Consider the following 23,276-nt stretch of genomic DNA (forward strand, 5'->3'; position numbering starts at 1 on the left):
GAAAAGAGTTGACGTTTTGAGTCCTCATGACCCTTCGACAGAACTTAAACCCAGATAGAGGTCTGATTATTTGTGGAAGCTGCATAAAAGAACATCCTATTGTGGCTGTGTTGCTCCTGCACTTTCAGAATCATCAGACTTAACTGTCGCGACTTCTGACAGTGAAGCTAGTTCTGCCACTGGCACACAATGTTAATCTAATGTTTTTAATATTTGAATGAACGTTTGAATACATGTTAGAATTCCTTCATGCAAATCCTGTACTGGAACTTATACCCTGAAGGCAAAGTGGCTAGGTTGCAAGCCAAATGCAAAGCCAAGGATGACTTCTCTGACACAACAAAACGTTATAAAACTACCATATATACTCGAGTAATAATTGCTCTCATGCAAAAGTCAACCCCTGACATTTGGCAAGAAATCCAAACTCCTCCTACTTATACCCACTCACTGCGAAGTCAAACTCGCCCTGTTGCAAATCTACTCATTCGAAAGTGGCTGTTCATCTCCTTGGGTCTTTTTAGCTCCTTTTGCACTACTTGTAGAGTGGGGTTGGCAGGATCAGTCTCCGGCCTGGCAACTCTTGATCAGCTGATGTACCACTGTAAACAGGTAGCACGATGATGAGAGGGTGGATTTCAACCCCTCGAAAATATTACTTGTGTATAAGTCAACCCCTTACTTTTTGGTTAAAAATTTGGTCTCACAAACTCAACTTTTACACAGGTATATATAGTATGTAAAACCATGACTACAAAATTCTTGAACATTGAGATCAAGTGTCATAGATTTATTTTTATTTAATCACACTTTAAACATTATATTTACAACCAAACCTGGTGATGGTTTGATTAGTAAACATGTTACAGTCCAAGGGCTCAGTGTTTTAGAATTTTATGAATCCAAGTGCTCATCACAAACTGCTACATTTTGTAATTTTTTCTCACCTTTTGCCACAATCCACTGCTTCCATATTGCATGATTAGAAAAACAATTCCATATAAGAATTCAATTGAATGAGCCCCTTATCAATAACTGTAAGTAAATTACTTTACTAATGAGCTTCCTTATGGTTGGGCTAATGAGATCAGCATAACACCCATACTTTATCTTATTACCAATTTTGTTGTTGCAAATAATTGCAATTTCAGTAGGTGAAACATTTAATTATAAATCTGTTATTTATTTTGTAACATTCAGCACCCATCAATCTCCTGATTGTACAAAAACCCAATTAAAAATGTACACCTAGATATTTTCCTTTCCCAGAACTGTTTTGCTGAACCCATTATAAAATAATGCAGGAACTGGGGCACTCGGGGCTTAGGTGAGGCAAAGGGAGTCCACATACGTAAATCTTTGACAGCAGCAAGATGAGTTTTAGAAAAGCATAATGAATCCTTGGCTTTATAGAGGAAGAGACTATGAAAACAGGAACATTATGCCAAGCCTTTATAAGTCAGATAGACCTCAGCTGGAGTATCCAGACTTCATGGATGCTAAGGCCTTGGAAATGCAATGAAGATTGACTGGAATGGTGCCAGGGATGAGGGGCTTTACTTATCAGGGATCAGAGTGGCCAAAGACAAAAAAGTCTGAATTTTTTTGTGACAAGGGATTATGAACACATTATAGCACATGCAGCAAAGTCACTGCATTCTTCTAAACTCCAGTGAGAATAGGCCCAATTTACTCTCATCATAGAACAACCCTCTCGCCCCAGGGAACGATCTAATGAACCTTTGTTATAGCACTTCCAAAGCAAGTATATCCTGCCTTAGATACGGAGACCAAGACTGTACTCAGTACCCCTGTTGTGGTCTCAAATCCTGCATAATTGCAGCAAGACTTCCTTATTCTTGTACCCCAATCCCCATTCAATAAAGGCCAACATGTAATTTGCCTTCTTAATTGGCTTGTTGTACCTGCATGTTAACTTTATGTTCCTCGTACAAGTACACCAAAGTCTCTCTGACCAACAACATTTACAAGCTGTACATCTTTTATAAAATATTCTCTTTTTCTATTCTTATGACCAAAGCGAATAACCTCACACTTCCATAAATTGTATTCCATCTGACACCTTGTTGTCTACTCACTTAATCTGACTATATTTCTTTGCAGCCTTCGTCCTTCTCTCAGCTTAGTGTTTTATATAGTTCTAGCATAACCTCCCCTACTCATGTGCTCTAGGCCATGACCATTAAAAGAAAGTATTGCACATGTGTTCTTGACCATCTTGTCTATCTGTCTTGCCACCTTCAGGGAGATATTGACATAAACTCCAAGGTCTATCAGTTCTTCTGCACTTCTCTGAATTGTACCATTTATTATGTTTTATCACCAAAATACACTGCCTTATGCATCTTTGGATTAAATTCCATTTGCCACTTTTCTGCCTGAAACAATACCTGTTAAATTCCACGCTAGAATCAGTATGCTGCAGTCCATGTATAACAGCACTGTCTAAAACAGTGCAGTCAAAAATCAAGGGGAATATTAAAATTCCCAAATTCACTTGAAAACTGCATCAAAACAAAAAACATTAGGCAACTTTTTAAGCAGATCTCAGTAAACTTCAACTTTTAACAGATGAGATATGCAAACACTTTATTGCCTGTGTGCCCACAGAACTGAAATTTCACTGTATAAAACAGAAAAATAACAGAATGATTTACATTCAACTCCAAGCAAGTTTAGTCAGATACAAAGAAAGTGTTCCAGTAATGACAGAAAGAAAAGCTTAAATAAAATTCATCAGGACTCTTTCATTTGGCAGTGGCTTACACTCTTGCTTTTTCTAAAATGTTTGATATGCAACACACTTTGTTTTAAAAGAAGAAAGTTTCAAAACCAGTGTGTGTGTTTCAATCTCTCTGACCTCTGCTCTCACCCCTGCATGGGAGTCTTACGTGACTGAACCTCGAACTGCTCAAGAGCCTACACAAGTAAACTTCAGCCCAGATGTCGAAGCACTATCGGTTGAGTCCAGTAGGGAAACATAACTTGGCCTCATCTGCCTATGCATCTCTGGGTTCAAAAAGTAGCCTGCTTCATCAATCATGGGAGAAACAAGCTTGCGTTGCATTCACCATTAATGCTTCTGACTGCCAACTGAATACAAGGAAAGAGATTTCCACTGCCCACTTTTATCAAACTAATTTTTAAAAGCATTTTTATGATTTCATACAAGCAACCAGTAGCAGAAATCTCTTCGCCTTCTCTGCAACACTGGCTGAAACCCTTCCCGAAATATTGTTGGGTTGGTTATAGGCACCTCCGAGTGACAAGCTGGTTACATTTTATATACGGGCTGAGCCAGAGGGCTGCAAGGGGAAAGGGACAGTGGTGAACTGCAGCAAGTAGCAATGCAATGACTGACACAGGTCTCGCTCCCTGCCTAGCGCCCGCCGCCCCCCCACTCCACCTCGCCACATGGGAAGCAACTTTGCCCTGAAGCCCACTGCTAATATCCAGTGACCATGTACTACGCCTGAGAGTCCAGAAGGCGATGCAGTCATCACTGTGCACTAAGTGCAGTCTTTTGATGCTATACTTGTATTCCAAGTGGCCGGTGGGCCACTTGCTAGCTTCACCAATATCCTGAGAGCCAGCACCCGGTAACCATTACTAGCACCACCATCTTAGCAGTGAAAGTGGCTCAGTGCTGATAGCAGCCGGATACAGGCAGGAGAGAGGTTGAGTGGCAGCACCCTTGGGCAGAGTTCAGGAAGAAAATTAAAAGGGTGGAATTCCATGATTCAAAAGTCACAATTCCACCACACTGCACAAATTTCTCATCTCTGAGTTACATGGAGAGATTGGAGAAACTGGGATTGTAACCACCTCAAGCAGAGGTTAAGAGGAAATTTAATAGAGACTTCAAAATCATGAAAATTCTGATTGAGTAGATAGGGAGAAACTGTTTCCATTGACAAGAGCATCAATGGACAAAAGTTTAAGGAAAATGGCAAAAGAACAAAGAGAACTCCAGTTGCGTCCAGTTCTGGGTGCCACACTTTAGGAAGGATGTGAAGGCATTGGAAAGAATGCAGAAAAGATTCATGAGAATGGTTCCATGGATGAGGAACTTCAGCAATGAAGATAGATTAGAGAAGTTAGGATTGTTTTCCTTGGAGAAAAGAAAGCTGAGAGGAGATTTGATAGAGGTAACCAAAAGCCTGAGGGGTCTGAACAGAGTAGATAGGAAGAACCTGTTCCCACTCGTAAAAGGATCAAGAACAAGAGGCCATAGATTTAAAGTAATTGGCAAAAGAAGCAAAAGTGATATGAGAAAAAACTTTTTCACACAGCAAGTGGTTAAGGTCACTGCTTGAAAGTGTGGTGGAGGCAGGTTCAATCAAAGCATTCAATAGGAAATTAGACTGTTACTTGAAGGGAAAGGATGTGCAGGGTTATGAGGAGAAGGCAGGAGAATGGCACTAGGTGCACTGCTCATTTGGAGAGCCAGTACAGAGACAATGGGCCAAATGGCCTCCTTCTGCGATGTAACAATTCTGTGTCAAGGATTGTTTTTCCATGCAGACTCATTATAATCTGAAAGAGCCGAGCAAGCAGACTCAATAATAAGTTTCAAAAGGGAGTTGAATACATAAATGAAGGGGAATAATTATGGAGAAAGAGCAGGGGAGTGGGACTGACTGGATTGCTCTTTCAAAGAGCCAGCACAGGCACGATAGGCCGAATGGACACTTCACTTTTTTGGCTATACCATCGCAGTGAGAAAACTTACACTGTTTCAAGATTTTTGCGGTCTGATTATCTTTTAGAGAATCGTATATACTGCTCTCCAGAAAAACAAAACTGGAGTAAAACTAGACAGGTGGCAATCCCACATAAGGATGAAAGAATTAGACTCTTGGCAATCCTCTGGCTCGTGCCAGCACCGAGACGTTCAAATGTAACACCGGGATGGGGTGAAGGGTAAGTCGGACTCACGCACCTTTCTTCCGCTCCCTGCTGAGCAACGGCTGGATATCATCGTCACCCGATCCCTCCATCTTGCTCGGCTCCGGCCGGGCCTGCCTTCCCGTCATGTGCTTCCGTCTCCATGGCTCCCGGCCGTTGCAAGGTGCGTCCGGGAGACGTGCACGCGGGGAACGTGACCGGGAGGCGTGCGCATGCGCACGTGGCAGCCAGGCGCCCCTGGAACTGACGATGAGATAGTGTACAAGGAAACAGCTCGGGAGCTTTAATAAATAGTCGGAGCATTTCATACCCTGCTCAGACTATATGCAGATAGTATGAACAGTAATTATTCTCCGTTACCCTGTGCACTTAACAACTTTCCTTTATTATGTAGCACTTCTGACGCAGTAAAATATTTCCAGGCGGGTTTTCAGATGATAAATTGACACTGAGCCAAAGGAAACGTTAGCAGTTTTGTTCAAGAGCTTGTTACAAGAAGGGTCTTAAAGGAGGAGAGATACAGAGTCAGAGGTTTAGCATAAGAACGTCAGAAATAGGAGCAAGAGTAGACTATACAGCCCCTTGGGGGCATGCTGTGTTATTTAATGCAGTCATGGCTTATACCTGTTCCCAGTTTGATTCCCTGAGAGACCAAAAAACTGTCTCAGCCCTAAGTATATTCAATGATAGAGCATCCAAAACCTTCTGGGGTAGAGAATTTCAAAAGACCACAACCCTTTGAAGAAACGTCTCCTCATCTCAGTCCTAATGATCAGCCCCTTATCCTGAGACTGTGCTCCTATGTTTGGATCTTCCAGTCAGGGTAGACATCTCTGTGTCTACTCTGTCAAGCCCCTCACAGTCTTCTATGTTTGAATGAGATCTCTCATTCTTAACTCCAGAGAATTTAGGCCCAATTTATTCAGCTTCTCATCACAGGACACCCCTCCCTATTCCCAAGAGTTAATCTTTGCTATACTGCCTCCTATTCATGTACAAGTTTAGGTTTTAAGTTTGAGGTTTAGTGGTGGAATTCCAGAGCTCAGGCACAAGATGGCCAAAAGCTCAGCTGCCTACAGTGTGGTGATGGAAGTCAGAGATGTACAAAAAGCAGGAGTTGGAGGAATGTAGAGTTCAGAGGGTTGTAAGGTTACAGGAAACAAAAAAAGGAGGGGAGACACCATGTAGAGATATGAATTTTGAGTTGTTGGTGGGCCACATGCCAATGTAGTTTAATGAGAATAAGGGCGATTGATGTACAAGACTCGGTGCAAGTCAGAATACAAGCAGCAGAGTTTGAATTAGCTCACTTTTACAGTGGGTGGAAGATGGGAGGTTGGCCAGAAGACCATTAGAATAATCGAGATCATAAGGAGCGAAGATACAGATGAGGTTTCAACTGCAAGTAAGCTGAGGCAGGGGTGGAGACAGGCGATGTTACAGAGGAAATAGGAAGTCTTTCGATGGAGAGATATGAAGTCAGAAGCTCAACTCAGGTCAAATAGGATACTACGAGTAGACTGGTAGGGGGATGGAAATGCTGGCAAAGGAACGGAGTTCATGGCCAGGGCCCGAGATGATGCCCTTGTTCTTCCCAATGTTGAATTGGAGGAAATTGAAACTTCTTCAGAACTGGATGTTGAAAAACTTGGCTTACAGCAAAGAGACAGTAGAAGGGTCAAGAGAGACAGTTGTAAGGCAGAACTGGGTGCCATCAGAGTCCATGTGGCATAACTCTGACCACTTGGAAAATAAATATAACATGTGGAGCCTAATGTCACATTTAGAGACAATATCGCCAAGGAGCAGCATATAGATAGGAAATAGGAGAAAGCCAAAAATTCTAGTGGGACTCTAGTCATAATAGTTCAGAAGCAGGAAGAGATGCCATTACAGGAGATTCTCTGGCTAGGACTGGATAGGCAAGAGGGGAACCAGCTATTATGATGGTTCTGCTGCACTTAGTCTGCAGCATCACTTTGTCACATGATTGTTCAAAAATGTACAGTACTAAGGTCATTATTAATTAATCTGTGATGTTGCACATAGGGAGTCAACACCAAGTGTAGACATAAGCTGAAGAGGATTCAGATACTTGTGATAATTGGACTACAGTGCACAATCTTTTTAAAACAGTGTATTCTGCAATTATATACACCTTGTTATTCTGTGAATATTTCCTATCCGTAGCACCTGACTTCTTTTCACATTTTTCTTCCCATCTTTACTACCCTTCTTCCTGATCATTACTGTCACCCTCTAGCCTGATTGTTCTTTCACCTGATCATTCCCTTCACCTGAGGGGCGCTGCAGACAATAGCAGAGCCCTCTCCTCTGTTGAATTGGTTGGGGAACACCCATCTAAGAACAGCTGCAGATCCTGAAGAATATCATAATTAATGCTATAGGGATCTGGTGTTCCAAAGGCCCTGAGTTGGTGATGTCTAGATTCATCCTGCTGAGGAATTGCCTGGTAAGGGACTTCACCTAATTAATTGCAGCCCTGGTGCGTGCTCTCACACACGTGATGTGTGATAGTGGGGAAGAGCCTAGCATCTGTTAGTTGTCTGCAGGGCAACTCTATAAAATGTATTGCTAAACAGGAACACTCTTAACACAGCAATGTAAATAAAGCAGAGAATTAACCCTGCTTTTCACATTTAAGTGAGGCAACATGACATCATGCATCCCATTTTCATTTTTTCTACCAATACATTGTGAGCATCCAGCAGTGCTTGAAAGAAAAAATAGATGCAGGAACTAGCATAAACATTTACCAGGGTTTTAAAGCCTTATTTTGTTATTGTTCTTTGTTGTCAGCATTTACTTTGCCTTAATGCCATTAGCTAAGGGACTGCCATTTATCATATCTTTCAGACAGGTCACATTGGTGCACCCATTGAGAAGCCCTCTAGCTTTGCTTCTTGGAAGAGAAGAAAGATTAACAGAGACAGCTCACACTGGTGAGGCTGCATGCATCCACCCATCTGTATCTCCACATCAAAGCGTAAAGGGAGAAGTTAATTTACATTTGTCCAAGGATCAGTACCAGTTATGAGTTTATTTTCCAAAGAAAGCAGTCAGGGTTATGCCACATGCTACAAGATGTGAATGGAGCTGAACTTTGGAATTGTCAGCAAACAGCCTCTTTTTTGTCCTCATAGTGGAATTAAGATCATTAGTGAAACAACTGATGAAGGTTGGGCTGAGCACACCTCCCTAATGAACTTCTGCAGTAATGTCCTGAGGCTATGATGACTGGCCTCTGACACCCATAACCATCTTTCTTTGTGTCAAGTGTGATTTTTTTTTTCTCTTTGACCCCCATTGACTTCAGCTTGCTTGGGTTCTCTGATGTCATATTTCATTCAATATTGCTGTAATGTCATTGACAGACGTGGGGTGGGACTGTCAACAAGAAGACATCCTTCAGAAATCCTTCCGGTTTTGCTTTTCCCGTGGCTAATGTAAAGTACACCTACACAGTGCTGCCATATGTACGTAGGATGAGCACAGTGGGGCTGAAATGCCATTCCCAAATTGATCTCAAGAGTGACTGGTTCATGGTTTTACCTTTCATTCGCCTTTATTCATGGTTTCACCTTTCTTCAACTGTAAAACTCCATTTCCCGTTGGAGCAGCAACCACTCTAGATATTCCTGGTTTCCCACAGGGCAGACAACCAGGAGTCAGCATATATTTTATGGGCACCACCTATTTATGAAAATGCCCTTCATCCTTCTCTCTATTGGCATCCCTGTTCCCCCTATTCTTCTTAACTCCCACAACCTCTCCCTATCACTTTTCCTCTCCCCCCCTCCGCCCTTGTATCTCTAGGCTACCTTCTTTACACTATCTATCATGCCCCTCTTTCTTCTTATGTCCCCTGCCCCTCCATCTTTAATCTTGTACTTTATGCAATACCCTCCTCCTACCCTTCTGCATCAAAAAGGTCTCAGTTTTGGAAATTTAGCCTGATCCTGGGCTTTAATTTTAAAGAACTTAGAGATAAAATTGCATCTTCACCACCTGGCCAGCAACCTAGGGGAGTGAATGTCCCATCCATTACAGAGGTTGCTCAGTTTTAATTTCATTGAGTTCACCTCAGCTGTACACTGCACATTCAGAGAAAGGGCTATGTGACGTAAGCAGGGTGCCAGTTTGCCACATTGAAATGGAGCACAGATGTTACATTCTACCTGTAATGTACAGTGTTCTGGGAAAAGAAAGGCACGCACGTGCACTTGGGAAATATTTGAGCAGATGTCCCTCTTGGAAGGAACAAGCTTTGTGAAATGCTGATTAGTGTATGGCAATATTTTTAAAATGAACAAGACAAAAGCAGCTCTTATCCTGGTAACCGTCCTGAAGCCAGCAACCACCTCACATGTTCTTGGATACTGACACAGAATTGACCCTTTCTGGCACTTTCATCCACACAACTCTGACAATACTCTTCCAGAAAGTGGAACATGCTTCACAAAGATGATCATCCTTCTTTAGAAGGACCCCTTATAACTATATCTCAAAGAATAACTTCATTAAATAGCGCTTTAAGAGTGAGCATCAAGCCTTTAAGAGTTGTGTATTCCCACCATATGTACTATGGTCCAGGAGCTAAAATATGGCCAAGAAGGTTAGCTTTCTGGACTACTCACTCTGTGGGTCTGCTTTACCAGCCTCATAGACTAGGAATACAATTCCAATCAAATGGGAGAAGATTTTGAGAACTCTAGATATATACCTGGCTCAACACTAAACATTTGCAATCAATCCCAATTTGCAGTCATCAACAAACGTTTGAAGTTGGTTACTGCCGAAAAGAATTACAATGCGCTTTAATAACCAGCTAATAACAGTGAGCCTTTAAATATTTAAAAATAAGAAAAATATTGTGTGACTGCCAAATTTTCTTTAATATGCTTTATCACGTTTTTTCATTATGAACATAATTTTAATGGTAGGTTTGAAATCTTTGCTCAATGTTACTACAGGTCAAAGGGTCAGGTATGGAGGTCAGTATGATGCTGATCATTTTGATGACCAGTATATCTGGGGAGATACCCTAATTCTTTAGTTTACACTCTTGCCAAGCAAATCTCCAAGTGCTAGGGACCTTACTCAAAATTTACCCTATAATTTTTTTACTTTATTTTTTTCTGGGCATCTTTGGGTGAGTTTTTTTGTTTTTTTGTTGACATCTTTTTCATTGAATGCTGGAGCTGATGCCTACAACTGTCAAGTTTACCACTGGCTTCAGCCTTCCATCAACAGGGATTAGAGATGACACAAACGTGAGTCTCGCTTGTCGCATTTGCCCTTGCCTCTGTTGGGTGGTGCTGAAACCTCAGTGATTTCCTGCTCGATATGGTTCCAATTAAGAACTGAAATCAATGGAACTTGAGTGTACCTGATCCTATAGAACCACAGAAATTTACAGAATGGAAGGAAGCTATTCGGCCCGGGTGACATGGAGCCATCCAGCCTAATCCTACTATCTGGGCCTTGGTAACAGTAGCCTTGTTGCTTACAGCACTTGAAGTGCGTATCCCAAGTACTTTATAAATGTCCTGGAGGGCTTCTGCCTCTACCAACATTTCAGGTATTGAGTTCCAGATCCCCACCACCCTCTGGATGAAAGTACTTCCCCTCGCATCTCCTTTCCCCTCTAAACCTTCCAACACTTACCCTAAATCTATGCCCCCGGTTCTGGACCCCTTACCGAAGGGGAAGAAGGCCTTCCTTGACCCCTCAATTTTATATACTTGTTGAGTTTCCCCTCTGCCTCCTCTGTTCCAATGGACACCCTAGCCTATCCAATTTTTCTTCATAACTAACGTTCTTCAGGCCAGGCAACATCCTGCGCTGCATCTGTGGACTGCAGACTTTTATTTTTTAATCTGCTAGTTACAAACACAAAAAGTAAACATAAAGTTAAATGATTTCACAACAGATTTTTTTTAGAACAAGTTAAAGGCATCTGCAGCCTCAAAACAGATAACACATTTAGTCCAGTCATAAACCAACAGAAGAATGCCAACCAATGTAATCCCAACATTCCATGGAGAGGTGGCATTCTCAGCGTATCTTCATGTGTACTGATAAATTTTCACATTGTGATGATGGCAATCTGCAACAGCTAAATACCCTTCCTGTGTCAGACACAATCCACAGGGTCCTTGAAGGTCCTGCTTCACTATGATTGCAGTGAGGGACAGGTCTGGATTAAACATCACCACACAGTTTTGTCCTTTATCAGCAACAAGGATATTTCCATTTTCATCTACACATATCCCAGATGGATTAATGAAATCTAATTTACTTACATACTTTGGTCCAATTTTCTTTTGGATGGTCCTTTCTTTATCAATAATTTTTATGCATCTACCCTCATATGGACCAAATAGCTGCCCTTCAGTAACTAGGACATCTTCATCCTGTTAAAGAAATGAGTGTCATTACATTTGTAAAAATGTGCTGTGTTATATTTTAAAAGGGACAGAGAAAAAGAGTAGATAGAGAAAAAAAACTATTCCATTTGACAAATGGATCAATAACTATAAATTTAAAATCAGTTGCAAAAGATCAAGTGGGGACACATTTTTTTTCACTCAGTTGTCAAGATCAGGAATGCTGCACCTGAAAAGATGATGGAAGCTCATTCCATAAATAACAGAGAATGGGACAGGTACTCAAGGATGAACAACTATGGGGTTACAGACAAAAAGCAAGGGAATGGGACGAAGCAGACCTGTTCTTTGAAAGAGCCAGCATAGGCACAATGGGTTGAATGACCTCCTTCTGTGCTGTAAGTTTCCAAGATTTTATAATTCAAGTAAATTTATTACCAGAATCTATGACCACACACTTTTCCTCCAAACTCAACCTTGTTAAATTTCTAGTTTCTATTAGGAGCTTGTTTATTTGAAAATCAAAAATGTGAGCAGAATATGAGTTTTACAGCTTTGCTGAACATTATCCTTTACATCAATGAAACTGTGCCCCAACCCTGTTGCACAGCAGGAAATTTAATCTCTAACCTTTCATTTTTTGGTTTACAAATCATTATAATCCTACTCACTACCACACTGATGAATAAATAACCATCTCAGGCAGAGAGACCTGATTAAAAACAAAACACTGTGGATGCTGGAAATCCAAAACAAAAACAGAATTACCTGGAAAAGCTCAGCAGGTCTGGCAGCATCGGCGGAGAAGAAAAGAGTTGATGTTTCGAGTCCTCATGATCCTTCAACAGAACTGGTCCCTGTTCATTCCCTGACCTGTGTTTCATTAACTGATCTTTTCCAGATAATAGATAGTAAGCTATAATTGGTCTCATTGTCTCCAGGCTAGAGAGGAACAGCTCAGCCAGAATTCCTGCTGCTAAGTGCTTCTGGCTAAGAAGTAAGTGTATGTATGAGTGTGTTTTGTGTGCATGTGCTTTTTCATGGAGTGAAATCAAGATTGACCTTTGTTGTAACTTCCTCATGACCATATCCAGCAAACAACCAATGACTTTAAAATTGTGCAATGTTTCTACTGTTTCCTCCTGAGAGTCTGAAAAGAGACTAGTGGGACTACAGAGAACATGTGTAGTAATCATTTTTATCTATTTATGGTGTCGCCCTGAGAGAAAAGCTATGGAAGAGATGACACATAAAAACTAGAAAAGAAAGTGGAACAAGGCCACCAAGGCCAAATGCACCTGTTAAAAGAGATGCAACAATCCCCTACAATGACTATTCTAAAGAACTCTCTTAGTGGGCTTTCCGTCTTCCATTTTAGCTAATTTAAAACTCTGATGCCTGTACCCTACCACTCACAAAGACCCTCTCAGCCATCTACCCTGTCCCCATTGACCTACAGTAAATCCTAGTTTCCCCACCCCACCTCTTGCCTTAAACTTAAAGATCTTATTCTTCTGTTTAAATCCCTTCAAAAGGTCTTGCCCTCCCTATTTCTATAACCTCCTGCAGTCCTACAATACATCCTGGAACTCTGCATTCCTCTTATGCATCTTCCTTTCACTTGGCCATTTGGTAGCCTTGCCTTCAGCCACTCTGGGAATTCCAGAGCATTGCGCCTATCTAAACCTCTCCATCTCCCTCTCATCTTTTAAGACACTCTTTAAAAACCATTTCTTTACCTAAGCTTTTAGTTATCCATCCTAACATCTCATTCTTTGACTTGCTCTTATGGCCCTGGGAAACACCTTGGCTCATTTTTTGACATTAGAGACACTTTATGAATTCATGCTGATTTTGTTACTTAGAATAAATTCATATCAACTTAATTAATACCGTGTTGATTCATTCTATGACATAAATATCTCAGTAAGAATGGAACATAACATATGATCAAATAAACTATTTAGCACAATCACGCCTGTCCTGTTGGTCAGGGGAATGTCATTTGTTGCTAAGAAGCATTTATCCCCCTTTTCTCTTTTCCGTCCCACAGGGGCTCATGTTTGGGTACCTGAACACCAGCAGTAGCTTACTGCAGTGATGTTAGCTCTAAACTTTTAAAATAGAACTTGAAGTGACAATGGTTTGTCCTGTTGGTCTCTGGGAGTCACTGAGTAACTACAGGAAGAAGGAAGAGAATAGGGATGAAAGAAAAAATGAGCACTGAAAGAAGAGAATACTGAGGTGAGAGAACAGAGGTGAAAAATGAGGAGTGCTTGGAACGACAGTGGTAGCAAACAGAAATCAGCAACGCAATTAAACCATTACATAACCAAACATCACGGAACTGTCTTCCAAGATACTTACACAGTAAGTTTGGTTTTTGAGGTCTTAAACACAGATTTAAGACACATCTTTCACCGATATTCTGAAACTGCTCACCTACCTTACTAACTGCCACACAGGTAGGCCGATAAAATCCCTCTATCACATCCATTTCTAGAATTTTATTTTCTTTCCAATCTACACACATAAAGTGGACTTTCCCTCCTTCTGGCCAGTCAGTTACTGCCACATTATCACTTGGCAATATTGCTAATCCATAGGAGTGATTCCAGTTGATATTTGGCATTGTTAATTGGTGGATTAATTGTCCTTCTCTAGTAAACACTTTGATAGCTTTGGCATCATTGGTAACTAGTAACCGTCCATCTCTGATAGTTTTAACATCTCCCAAGCATTTTATTGGAGCAGATTCATAAGAAAAGCCATGTTTGTAGAGTCCTTCAGGGCTGAAGGTCTGGATCCTGTCATTTCCACTGTCTTTTAACTACCAGATCCCCAGTAGATGTGAGTGTTACAGAGCTTGGCCAAATTAACTGTCCCGATTTGCAACCAAGTGTTCCAACTTCACCAATCAGTCTATTCAAAAAAATCTGCCTGATTCCAGAGAGCTTCCATTCCTTGTCCAAACTATGGAGCGTTGCCTATTAAGTAAACAAAATGATGCAATAATGATGATTAGCTGACATGAAACTTCATTTAGAAAAGAACAATATCTAAAAAACTTACTTCCTCATCATCCAGTTCTTTCAGAAAAAAGGAATCCATCAATTCCCTTTTCTTTAACATTCTCAAGATAATCATAACTAAATTAAGCCAACCTAAAAAATGACTGAAGAAAATTTTTTTTAAATCTGAGTAACATATCTAATTTTTAAAAATGCTCTCACAGTGGTGTACTTGGACTGCTGTACAATATATCCCTTGAGTATCTTCTGATAGGAGCTTCTTTTAGATAGCCATATCAATTTAGCAGTTCCTTTAATAATAATTTATAAGGTGACTGAGTCTCTCTTCCAATTTGCGCTGGCAGACAGGTACAGCAGAAACACTATCTGGTAATTGTGCTAATATAAATTCCTTGCCAAAGCACACACAGCCTTTTTCACCTGGGAGGGGATATTCATTTGATTTAATTATTTTTTAGGCGTGGAAAACAGGCAACAAATCAGATGTACATACAAACATTGCTGTAGATTGGTACTGTAGTTTAGTAGTGTTGTAATGTTGTTTGGTCTCTCACTAAGAGGTCTGGAGGCTTGCATGGTTGATCTTAAACTGTTTATTGGTAACCTAAAATATATACGTATCCAAGGTACTGCCATGCATGGATGCTGTCTCCATGTTAGTTCCTTCCAGACTCGACTCTACACACAGTCAACTATCATGTGACCCTCTACATCATACCATGGGCTCTCCAGTCCCACATTAACTCTTACTCTGCCTGAACATCCTTATATTACCTCTCCCCTCAAGTCCTCACCCAAATATATTTACAATGCAATCTTTACTTGATACCCTTTCTCCCACACCGCCCCCTACCCCCACCATCCTCAAGTCTCTGATTTTATAACTTCAAATGGTCTGGAGGCTTGACAGTTCTTCATGTTTGGAGGAATGGTAGTCTCAGTTGCTTTGGGTGGACTTTGTCAGTTTGGCATTGAAATTGTAGTACTCTGTGTTTCCAGTATTTGGTTGTCTCTATATGATTTGCTTTTTGCACCCCTTTGAATTGCATTTCTCTTTATCGATAACCCATCTGCTTTGTTCGGATACAATGGGGAGAATTTTCCCCATGCTGGGTGGGCCGTGCGGATTGGGTTCGCGCTGCCATTTTATGTGGGTGGGCCAATTAAGGCCCGCCCAGCGTAGTTCACGACTCCCATGGATAGTGAGAGTGGGAGTGGGCGGGCAGCGGTGAGAGTGCACAGACCGCTGGGTCCAATGGCGACCTGGCGGCCTGTTAGATGAAGGCCTGGCAGCCTTTGCAAGGCTGCTCACAATGGCTGGGAGAAGAGCACATCAGAGGTTCAATGTGACTGACGCAAGTCTAGAGGGTAGTCCAGCGGGGCAGGCCAGGCCAGAGGGTAGGCCATTGGGACAGGCCAGGCCGGATGGTAGGCCAGTGGGGTAGTGTGCCCCTCGTTTTACCGATGAGTGGCTAGCTGCCCTCCTGGAGGAGGTGACAGCATGGCAGGAGGTCCTTCTTCCGAGGGATGGGAAGCGGAGGCCTCCCCACCTGACCAAATGTGCGTGGGAGGAGGTAGCCGAGATTGTGAGCTCCTATGATGTTGTGCGGTGCACATGGGTCCAGTGCCACAAAAGATTCAACAATCTCCTGCGCTTGGGAAGGGTGAGTACCATGTTGCCTCAAGTCACTTAATGCAGTCATCACCCTTTCCCGCCAACCACCCCCGCCCTGCCGCAACTCTGAATACAGTAACGACACTGAATCCTTCACAGCATGTATCCCTCACTGGGTGTGCCAGCACATATTGCCCATTCCCAGTTCACCCTGAGAGGAGTTGAGCTAGGATGTGTTCTGCATCTGCAGCATGTGTGGCACTGACACCCAGAGTATAGAATGGGGTTGAAAGTCAATGGTCTGCACCTAGGTAGAGTGCTGGAACTGGGAAGCATGTCAAAGTCAGGGAGGGGAGCTTCCAGTTGACGGGGCACCAATCCGTCCGCTGGTCTTTGGGCTCCACATGCTTGTGCCTCCTTGTTTAGCAAGGTGACAGCTTGTGTTGCCACATGTGAAGGAAGCAGCATTTGGGCAAAGGGGAGTGTGGTCAGCCCTGGCTTGTTTCGATGAGTCATAGAGTCATTGAGGTCTACAGCACAGAAAAAGGCCCTTCAGCCCATCAAGTCTGTGCCAGTCAAACAAGTACCTAACTATTCTAATCCCATTTTCCAGCACTAGGTTCATAGCCTTGTACGCCATAGCATCACAAGTGCACATCCAAATACTTCTCAAATGTTGAGGGTTTCTGCCTCTACCAACCTTTCAAGCAGTGAGTTCCAGATACCCACCACCCTCTGGGTGAAAAAATTCTTCCTCACATCCCCTCTAAACCTCCTTCCCCTTACCTTAAATCTATGCCCCCTGGTTATTGGTCCCTCTACTAAGGGGAAAAGTTACTTCTTGTCTACCGTATCTATGCCCCTCATAATTTTATACACCTCAATCATGTACCCCCTCAATCTCCTCTGCTCCAGGGAAAATAGCCCCAGTCTATCCAATCTCTCCTCATGACTAAAACTCTCCACGCAACATCCTGGTAAATCTCCTCAGCACTCTCTCTAGTACAATCACATCCTTCCTATAATGCAGATTCCTATAATTCGCAATACTCTAGCTGTGCTCTAACCAGCGATTTACACAGTTCCAGCATAACCTCCCTGCTCTTATATTCCATGCCTCGGCTAATAAAGGCAAGTATCTCATACGCCTACTTAACCACCTTATCTACCAGTCTCGCTACCTTAAGGGACCGGTGGACATACACACCAAGGTCCCTCTGATCCTTGGTACTTCCCAGGGTCCTACCATTCATCATGTATTCCCTTACATCACAAGCATGTGCATCATCTCACACTTATCCGGATTAAATTCCATTTGCCACTGATTAGCCCATCTGACCAGCCCGTCTATATCCTCCTGTAATCTAAGGCCTCCTCACTATTTACCACTCCACCAATTTTCGTGTCATCCGCGAACTTACTGACCAACCCTCCCACAATTAAGTCTAAATCGTTTATATATACCACAAACAGCAAGGGACCCAACACTGATCCCTGTGGAACCCCACTGGACACAGGCATCCAGTTACAAAAACACCCCTCGACCATCACCCTCTGCTTCCTGCCACTCAGCCAATTCGGGATCCAATTTACCAAATTGCCTTGGATCCATGGGCTCTTACCTTTGTTATCAGTCTCCCATGCGGGACCTTATCAAAAGCCTTGCTGAAGTCCAAGTAGACTATGTCAAATGCATTGCCCTCATCTATATACCTGGTCACCTCTTCGAAAAATTCAATCAAATTGGTCAGACATGGCCAAAACCATGTTGACTGTCCTTGATTAATCCCTTCCTCTCTAAGTATAGATTAATTCTGTCCCTCAGAATTGCTTCCAATAGTTTCCCCACCACTGAGGTTATGCTGACTGACTTGTAGTTCCCTGGTGTATCCCTTCCTCCCTTCTTGAATAACGGTACCACATTGGCTGTCCTTCAGTCCTCTGGCACCTCTCCTGTGGCCAGAGAGGTATTGAAAATTATTGCCACTGCCCCTGCTATCTCCTCCCTTGCCTCACTCCACACCCTGGGATACATTTCATCCAGGCCTGAAGATTTATCTACTTTTAAGCCTGCCAGATCACTTAGAACATCCTCCCTTTCTATGCTAATTTATTTAATTATGTCAAGTCCTTCTGCCTGATTTCCATACCCACGTTGTCCCTCTCACTTGTGAACACCGACACAAAGTATTCATTTAGAACCCTACCTACGTCTTCCGGCTCCACACACAAATTACCACCATGGTCCTTAATGGGATCTACTCTTTCCCTAGTTATCCTCTTACTCTTAATGCGTTTGTAAAATAACTTTGGATTTTCCTTTATTTTACCTGCCAATGTTTTTACATGCTCCCTTTTTGCTCTCCTAATTTCCTTTTTAAGTTCCCCCCTACACATTCTATACTCCTCCAGGGCTTCCACTGTTTTGAGCCTCGGTATCTGCCATAAGCCTCCCTTTTCCTCTTTGTCCAATCATATATATCCCTGGATTTGTTGGTCCCATCCTTTGTCTTTACTGGAATATGTTGGCCCTGTACTCTCCCTGTTTCCTTGTTGAATGAGTCCCACTGCTCTGATGCAGATTTACCTAAAAGTAGCTGCTCCTAGTCCACTCTGGCCAAATCATATCTGATCTTATTAAAATCGGCCTTCCCCCAATTTAGAACTTTGATTTCTGGCCCATCCTTGTCCTTTTCCATAACAACATTGAATCTAACCGAGTTATGAACTCTATCTCCAAAATGCTCCCCCACTGATACCTCTACCACTTGCACGGCTTCATTTCCTAAAATTAAGTCCAGGACCTCCCCCTCTCTTGTAGGACCTTCTACATACTGGCTTAAAAAGCTCTCCTGGATACATTTTAAGAATTCCACTCCCTCTAAACCTATCACACTATGATTAACCCAGTTAATGTTGGGGAAGTTGAAATCCCCCACTATTACTGCACTATTATTTTTACACTTCTTTGAAATTTGCCTACATATCTGCTCCTCTATTTCTCTCTGACTGTTTGGGGGCCTATAGTACACTCTCAGCAATGTGATTGCTCCTTTTTTGTTTTTCAGTTCTAACCCTATGGCTTCATTTGAGGAGCCTTCTAAGATGTCATCCCTCCTTACTGCTGTAAGTGATTCCTTGATCAATATTGCAATACCTCCTCCTCTTTTACCTCCTTGTCTCACCTGAAGACTCTATATCCTGGAATATTAAGCTGCCAATCCTGCCCCTCTCTCAACCATGTCTCTGTGACAGAAATAACATCATACTTCCACGTGTTAATTTGTGCCCTCAACTCATCTGCCTTATTTGTCAGACCCTTTGCATTAACATAAATACCATCCAACCTTGCCAAACTCCCTTGTGCCTTAACTGGCCTATAATTTTCGTGCCTTCCAGGCTCATTTGCTCTCTCTTCTAATTTTGGCTGTTCATCTCCTCCTGTTGAACCTCCTCTCAGGATCCCATCCCCCCGCCAAGTTAATTTAAATCCTCCCCAACAGCATGAGCAAACCTCCCTGCAAGGATATTGGTCCCATTCTGGTTCAGGTGCAACCCATCCGCCTTGTTCAGGTCTCACCGTCCCCAGAAACAGTCCCAATGTCCCAGAAGTCTAAAGCCCTCCCTCCTGCACCATCTGTCCAGCCATGCATTCATCTGGACTAACCACCAATTTCTATACTCACTAGTGCATGGCAACAGACTTAATGCAAAGATTACTACCTGAGGTCCTGTTTTTTAATCTGTTTCCTAGCTCCCTAAATTCTGCTTGCAGCACCTCATCCCTCTTTCTACCTATGTCGTTGTTCCAATATGTACCACGATCCCTGTCTGTTTGCCATCCCCCTTTAGCATGTCCTGCAGCCATTCAATGACATCCTTGACCCTGGCACCAGGGAGGCAACATACTATCCTGGAGTCACGTCTACAGAAACACCTGTCTGTTCCCCTTACTATCGAGTCTACCACTATTGCTCTTCCCGTCTTTTTCCTTCTCCCATGCAGCTGAGCCACTCACAGTGCCATGAGCATGGCTGCACTCCCCAGAGGAACTGTCACTCTCACCATTTTCCAACACAGAAAAACAGTTCTAGAGCGAGATGCACCCTGGGGATTTCCTGACAACCTGCCTGACATCTTTCTTCTGACTGATGGTCACCCATTCCCTCTCTGTCTGCACTTCTGTAAGCTGTGGGGTGACCATGTCTAAAAACGTGCCACCCACGAAACTCTCAGCCTCGTGGATGCACCTTAGTGCCTCCAGCTGCCGCTCAAGCTCCGAAACTCAGAGCTCAAGTAGCTGCAGCTAGTGGCACTTCTTGCACACGTAGTCGGTCAGAGCACAAGGAGCGTCTAGGACTTCCCACATGTTGCAAGCGGTACATAACACGGGACTGAGCTGCCTTGCCATGCCTCTAGTTGAAAGAAAAGCCCTTACCTTAAGTTAAATACAGTAAAAAACATTAAATTATTTATGTACTTCAGATAAAAACTAGAACTGTTACCTTTTCTTAGCTTAACCTATTTTAAACTGGAAAAAACTGGAGAAAAAAACTTACCCACTACTCACCAATCAGTTCTCATCATTGTGCTGACATCACTTTTAGAAGTGACTGCTTCACCGCGATGCTGACTGTAGGACACTCTTCCCAGGCTGCTTCACCGTGATGCTGACTGCAGGACGCTCTTCCCAAGCTGCTTCACCACAGTGCTGACTACAGGACACTCTTCCCAGAATGCTTCACCACTATGCTGACTGCAGGACACTCTTCCCAGACTGCAGCTCCTCCCAGAGTGTGTGGCAGCTGCGGGGTAACAAAGAACTGGAGTCCTACAATGTCCCACTCTGGCTGGGTTGGCAGGAATGCGATGGGAATTCAGATGCAGGCTGGACTAATCAATGCTCTTCTCTCCTTTTCAGGAGAAGACTGCACACAATGCCTCTGAACAAATGCAGACTGGTGGAGGGCAGGCCTAGTTAGCCATCCTAATGGCTTATGTGCAGCAGGCCATGGATCTGGAGAGGCGCCATGCCCCCAGGTCCACCGGTGGCGGTGAGGCTGGGTTGCCATGGGGAGGTATGTTTGGTGAGCACTCAAGTCACCATGTGTGTCCCAGCAGCCATAGCACTGCTGAATGCTCAGTGATTGAAGTTAGCAACATGCGTTTACCATTGATTATTGCAGGATGAGCGCATAATGATCCGGGGGAGTGGCATGCAAGTTCACATTGTCTGCACTGTAACTAATCAAATGTCTTTTTTCTTCCTTTCAGCATCACCGGAGCAGGGTCAGGAGGAGGAAGCAAAGGTCTCACCTCTTACCCTGAAGCCCTAGAGCAAATCCACTCACCAACGTCACACCATCTCAGCCAGGCAGGCACCAGCGCAGACGCTAGCACCTCAGTGGGAATTAGATATTTGGCTAGTGTCCCGGGGCACAGCGGTGAGGGCACTTCACACTCGTTTGAGGTGGGGGCAGAGACGAGTGCCCAGGGCACTGTCAGCCAGAAGACTGCTGGGGACCTGGTACATGCTTGGTCAGTGGCTGATGATGTGCCTCTGGAATCATCCGTGAGGCAGTGAACACTGGAAGTGCAGCAGGGTATGCGGGAGGATCTGGCGGAGATACATGAGGCTATACATGGCATGCTGCCTGTGCTGGAGGAGTCCATGCGGAGCATCACTGATGCAATGAGCCTTATGGCTGAGCGCCATGCTTCCTCCATGGAGAGTGGTGACTCTTGTGGAGAGGCTCCTCCAGGAGACCAATCAGGGCCTCCTAGGGTTGCGCTTGGACCTGCAAGCCCTCACAGCGGCATTGGCCTGAGCTGGTCAGTGCCAGTGTGGGAGATGTTTTGGGCACCAAGTATCCAATCAGTGCTGGATCGGTGCCCATCCATCAATGGTGAGCAGGGAGGTCCGAAGCGACCTCACTTCGGCGCAGCAGCTGCTTATCGTCTCTTCGGGCTCCTCTCAGGGCGCTCCAGGTGAGGGCAGCAGCTCCTCTGCCCCTCTGCCAGTGACCATGGCATCTGATGAGGCTGCAGCGACTGGGGAAAAGCCAACCATGGAACTGGCTGCTCCCTCCCAGGCGGGGCCATCAAATGTTCCACGGGCCAGAGGATGTCTGCCAAGGTCATCGAGACCAACAGGACAACACAGTGAGCAGACAACACAGACGCCAGTGCCAGCAAGGGGACAGCACCTAGACGTAGCACCCGTAAGTGTAAATTTAAGGCTCCTTAGGCACACCACAGGTTTCTCACTGGTGCTTTTATGTTGGCCCATAGTACTTTCTGGAAGACTTGGTGTGATGACCAACACCCGTTTTTTTTTTGCTTTATGAAGTTACATTTGTTCACGCAATAAATTTTGACATGTTGCCATGCCTCAGGGTGATTCCTTACTTCTGCAAGTGGATGGAAAGCCATGATGCTATGACTGAGTTGTTTGACATTGAGCTTTATTGACAAGGCCCTTAGTTAATGATCCTATCCTGGCAGGTTTAGCACTCAGGTATCGAATGTGGAGCCTGCAGCCCTGGCATGTGTTGAAGGTCCATTTGTGGTGGGCTAGCTGAAGGTTCTTTGGATTAAAGCCTCCCAGATGTCCCTGCCTCCCTGGACTATGCCCGGGTCAGCGTATACCCCCTCAGCATTCTCCTGTGCATGTTCATCCTCGGACTCACTGCTGACTCATTGTGTGCGTCCGGAGCAACTGTGTCTATGTCTTCCTCATCCGCTGCGTAGCCCCTTTCCAGCACAAGATTGTGGAGACTGCAGCATGCAATCACCATCAGCAACATATGATTTGGGGGGTATTGGAGTGCGCCCCCTGGGCGGTCTAGGCATGGGAAACGTATCTTGAGAAGACCGATGGTTCTCCCCACCAAAGCCCTTGTGGAGGCGTGGCTCCTATTGTGCTGCTGCTCAGCTTCTATTCTTTGATGGCAGAGAGGCATCATGAGCCACCTTTTGAGGGGATAGCCCTTGTCACCCAGCAGCCATCCATCGAGCCGGGCTGGAGCACTGAAGAGTCTTGGAACCTGGGAGTGTTTGAGGATGTAAACGTCATGGAAGTTGCCTGGGTACCTTGCACAGACTTGCAGAATCTGCAGCTTGTGATCACACACTATCTGCACGTTCAAGGAGTGGAATCCCTTCCTGTTGACAAAGGCATTGGGCTCACCTGCTGGCGTTTTGATGGCCACATATGTGCAGTCGATTGCACCCTGGACGTGGGGGAAGCCAGCAATCACTGCAAAGCCCCTGGGTCACTGTGTCTGACTG

General features: G+C 43.9%; 1 protein-coding gene across 3 annotated transcripts in view; it reads right to left on the reverse strand.

The window, feature by feature from the left end:
- slc17a5 (solute carrier family 17 member 5) overlaps nucleotides 1-5,101 on the reverse strand; it is a 28,564-nt gene extending 23,463 nt beyond the window's left edge. The window contains exons 1-2 of one of the 3 annotated variants that reach the window (XM_041188363.1): nucleotides 4,964-5,076; nucleotides 452-602 (exon numbers count right to left, since the gene is read on the reverse strand). Coding sequence is in view for 1 of the 3 variants with exons in the window: in XM_041188362.1 (XP_041044296.1) it covers nucleotides 4,964-5,057 (94 nt within the window). In the remaining 2 variants the exon portion in view is untranslated. Of the gene's footprint in view, nucleotides 1-447; nucleotides 603-4,963 lie in introns of all 3 variants that reach the window. The other 2 variants (XM_041188365.1, XM_041188362.1) reach the window with 2 other exon arrangements.
- Nucleotides 5,102-23,276: the final 18,175 nt, after the last annotated feature.

This window comes from Carcharodon carcharias, chromosome 5 (assembly GCF_017639515.1).
Source record: "Carcharodon carcharias isolate sCarCar2 chromosome 5, sCarCar2.pri, whole genome shotgun sequence".
NCBI classification, from domain to species: domain Eukaryota; kingdom Metazoa; phylum Chordata; class Chondrichthyes; order Lamniformes; family Lamnidae; genus Carcharodon; species Carcharodon carcharias.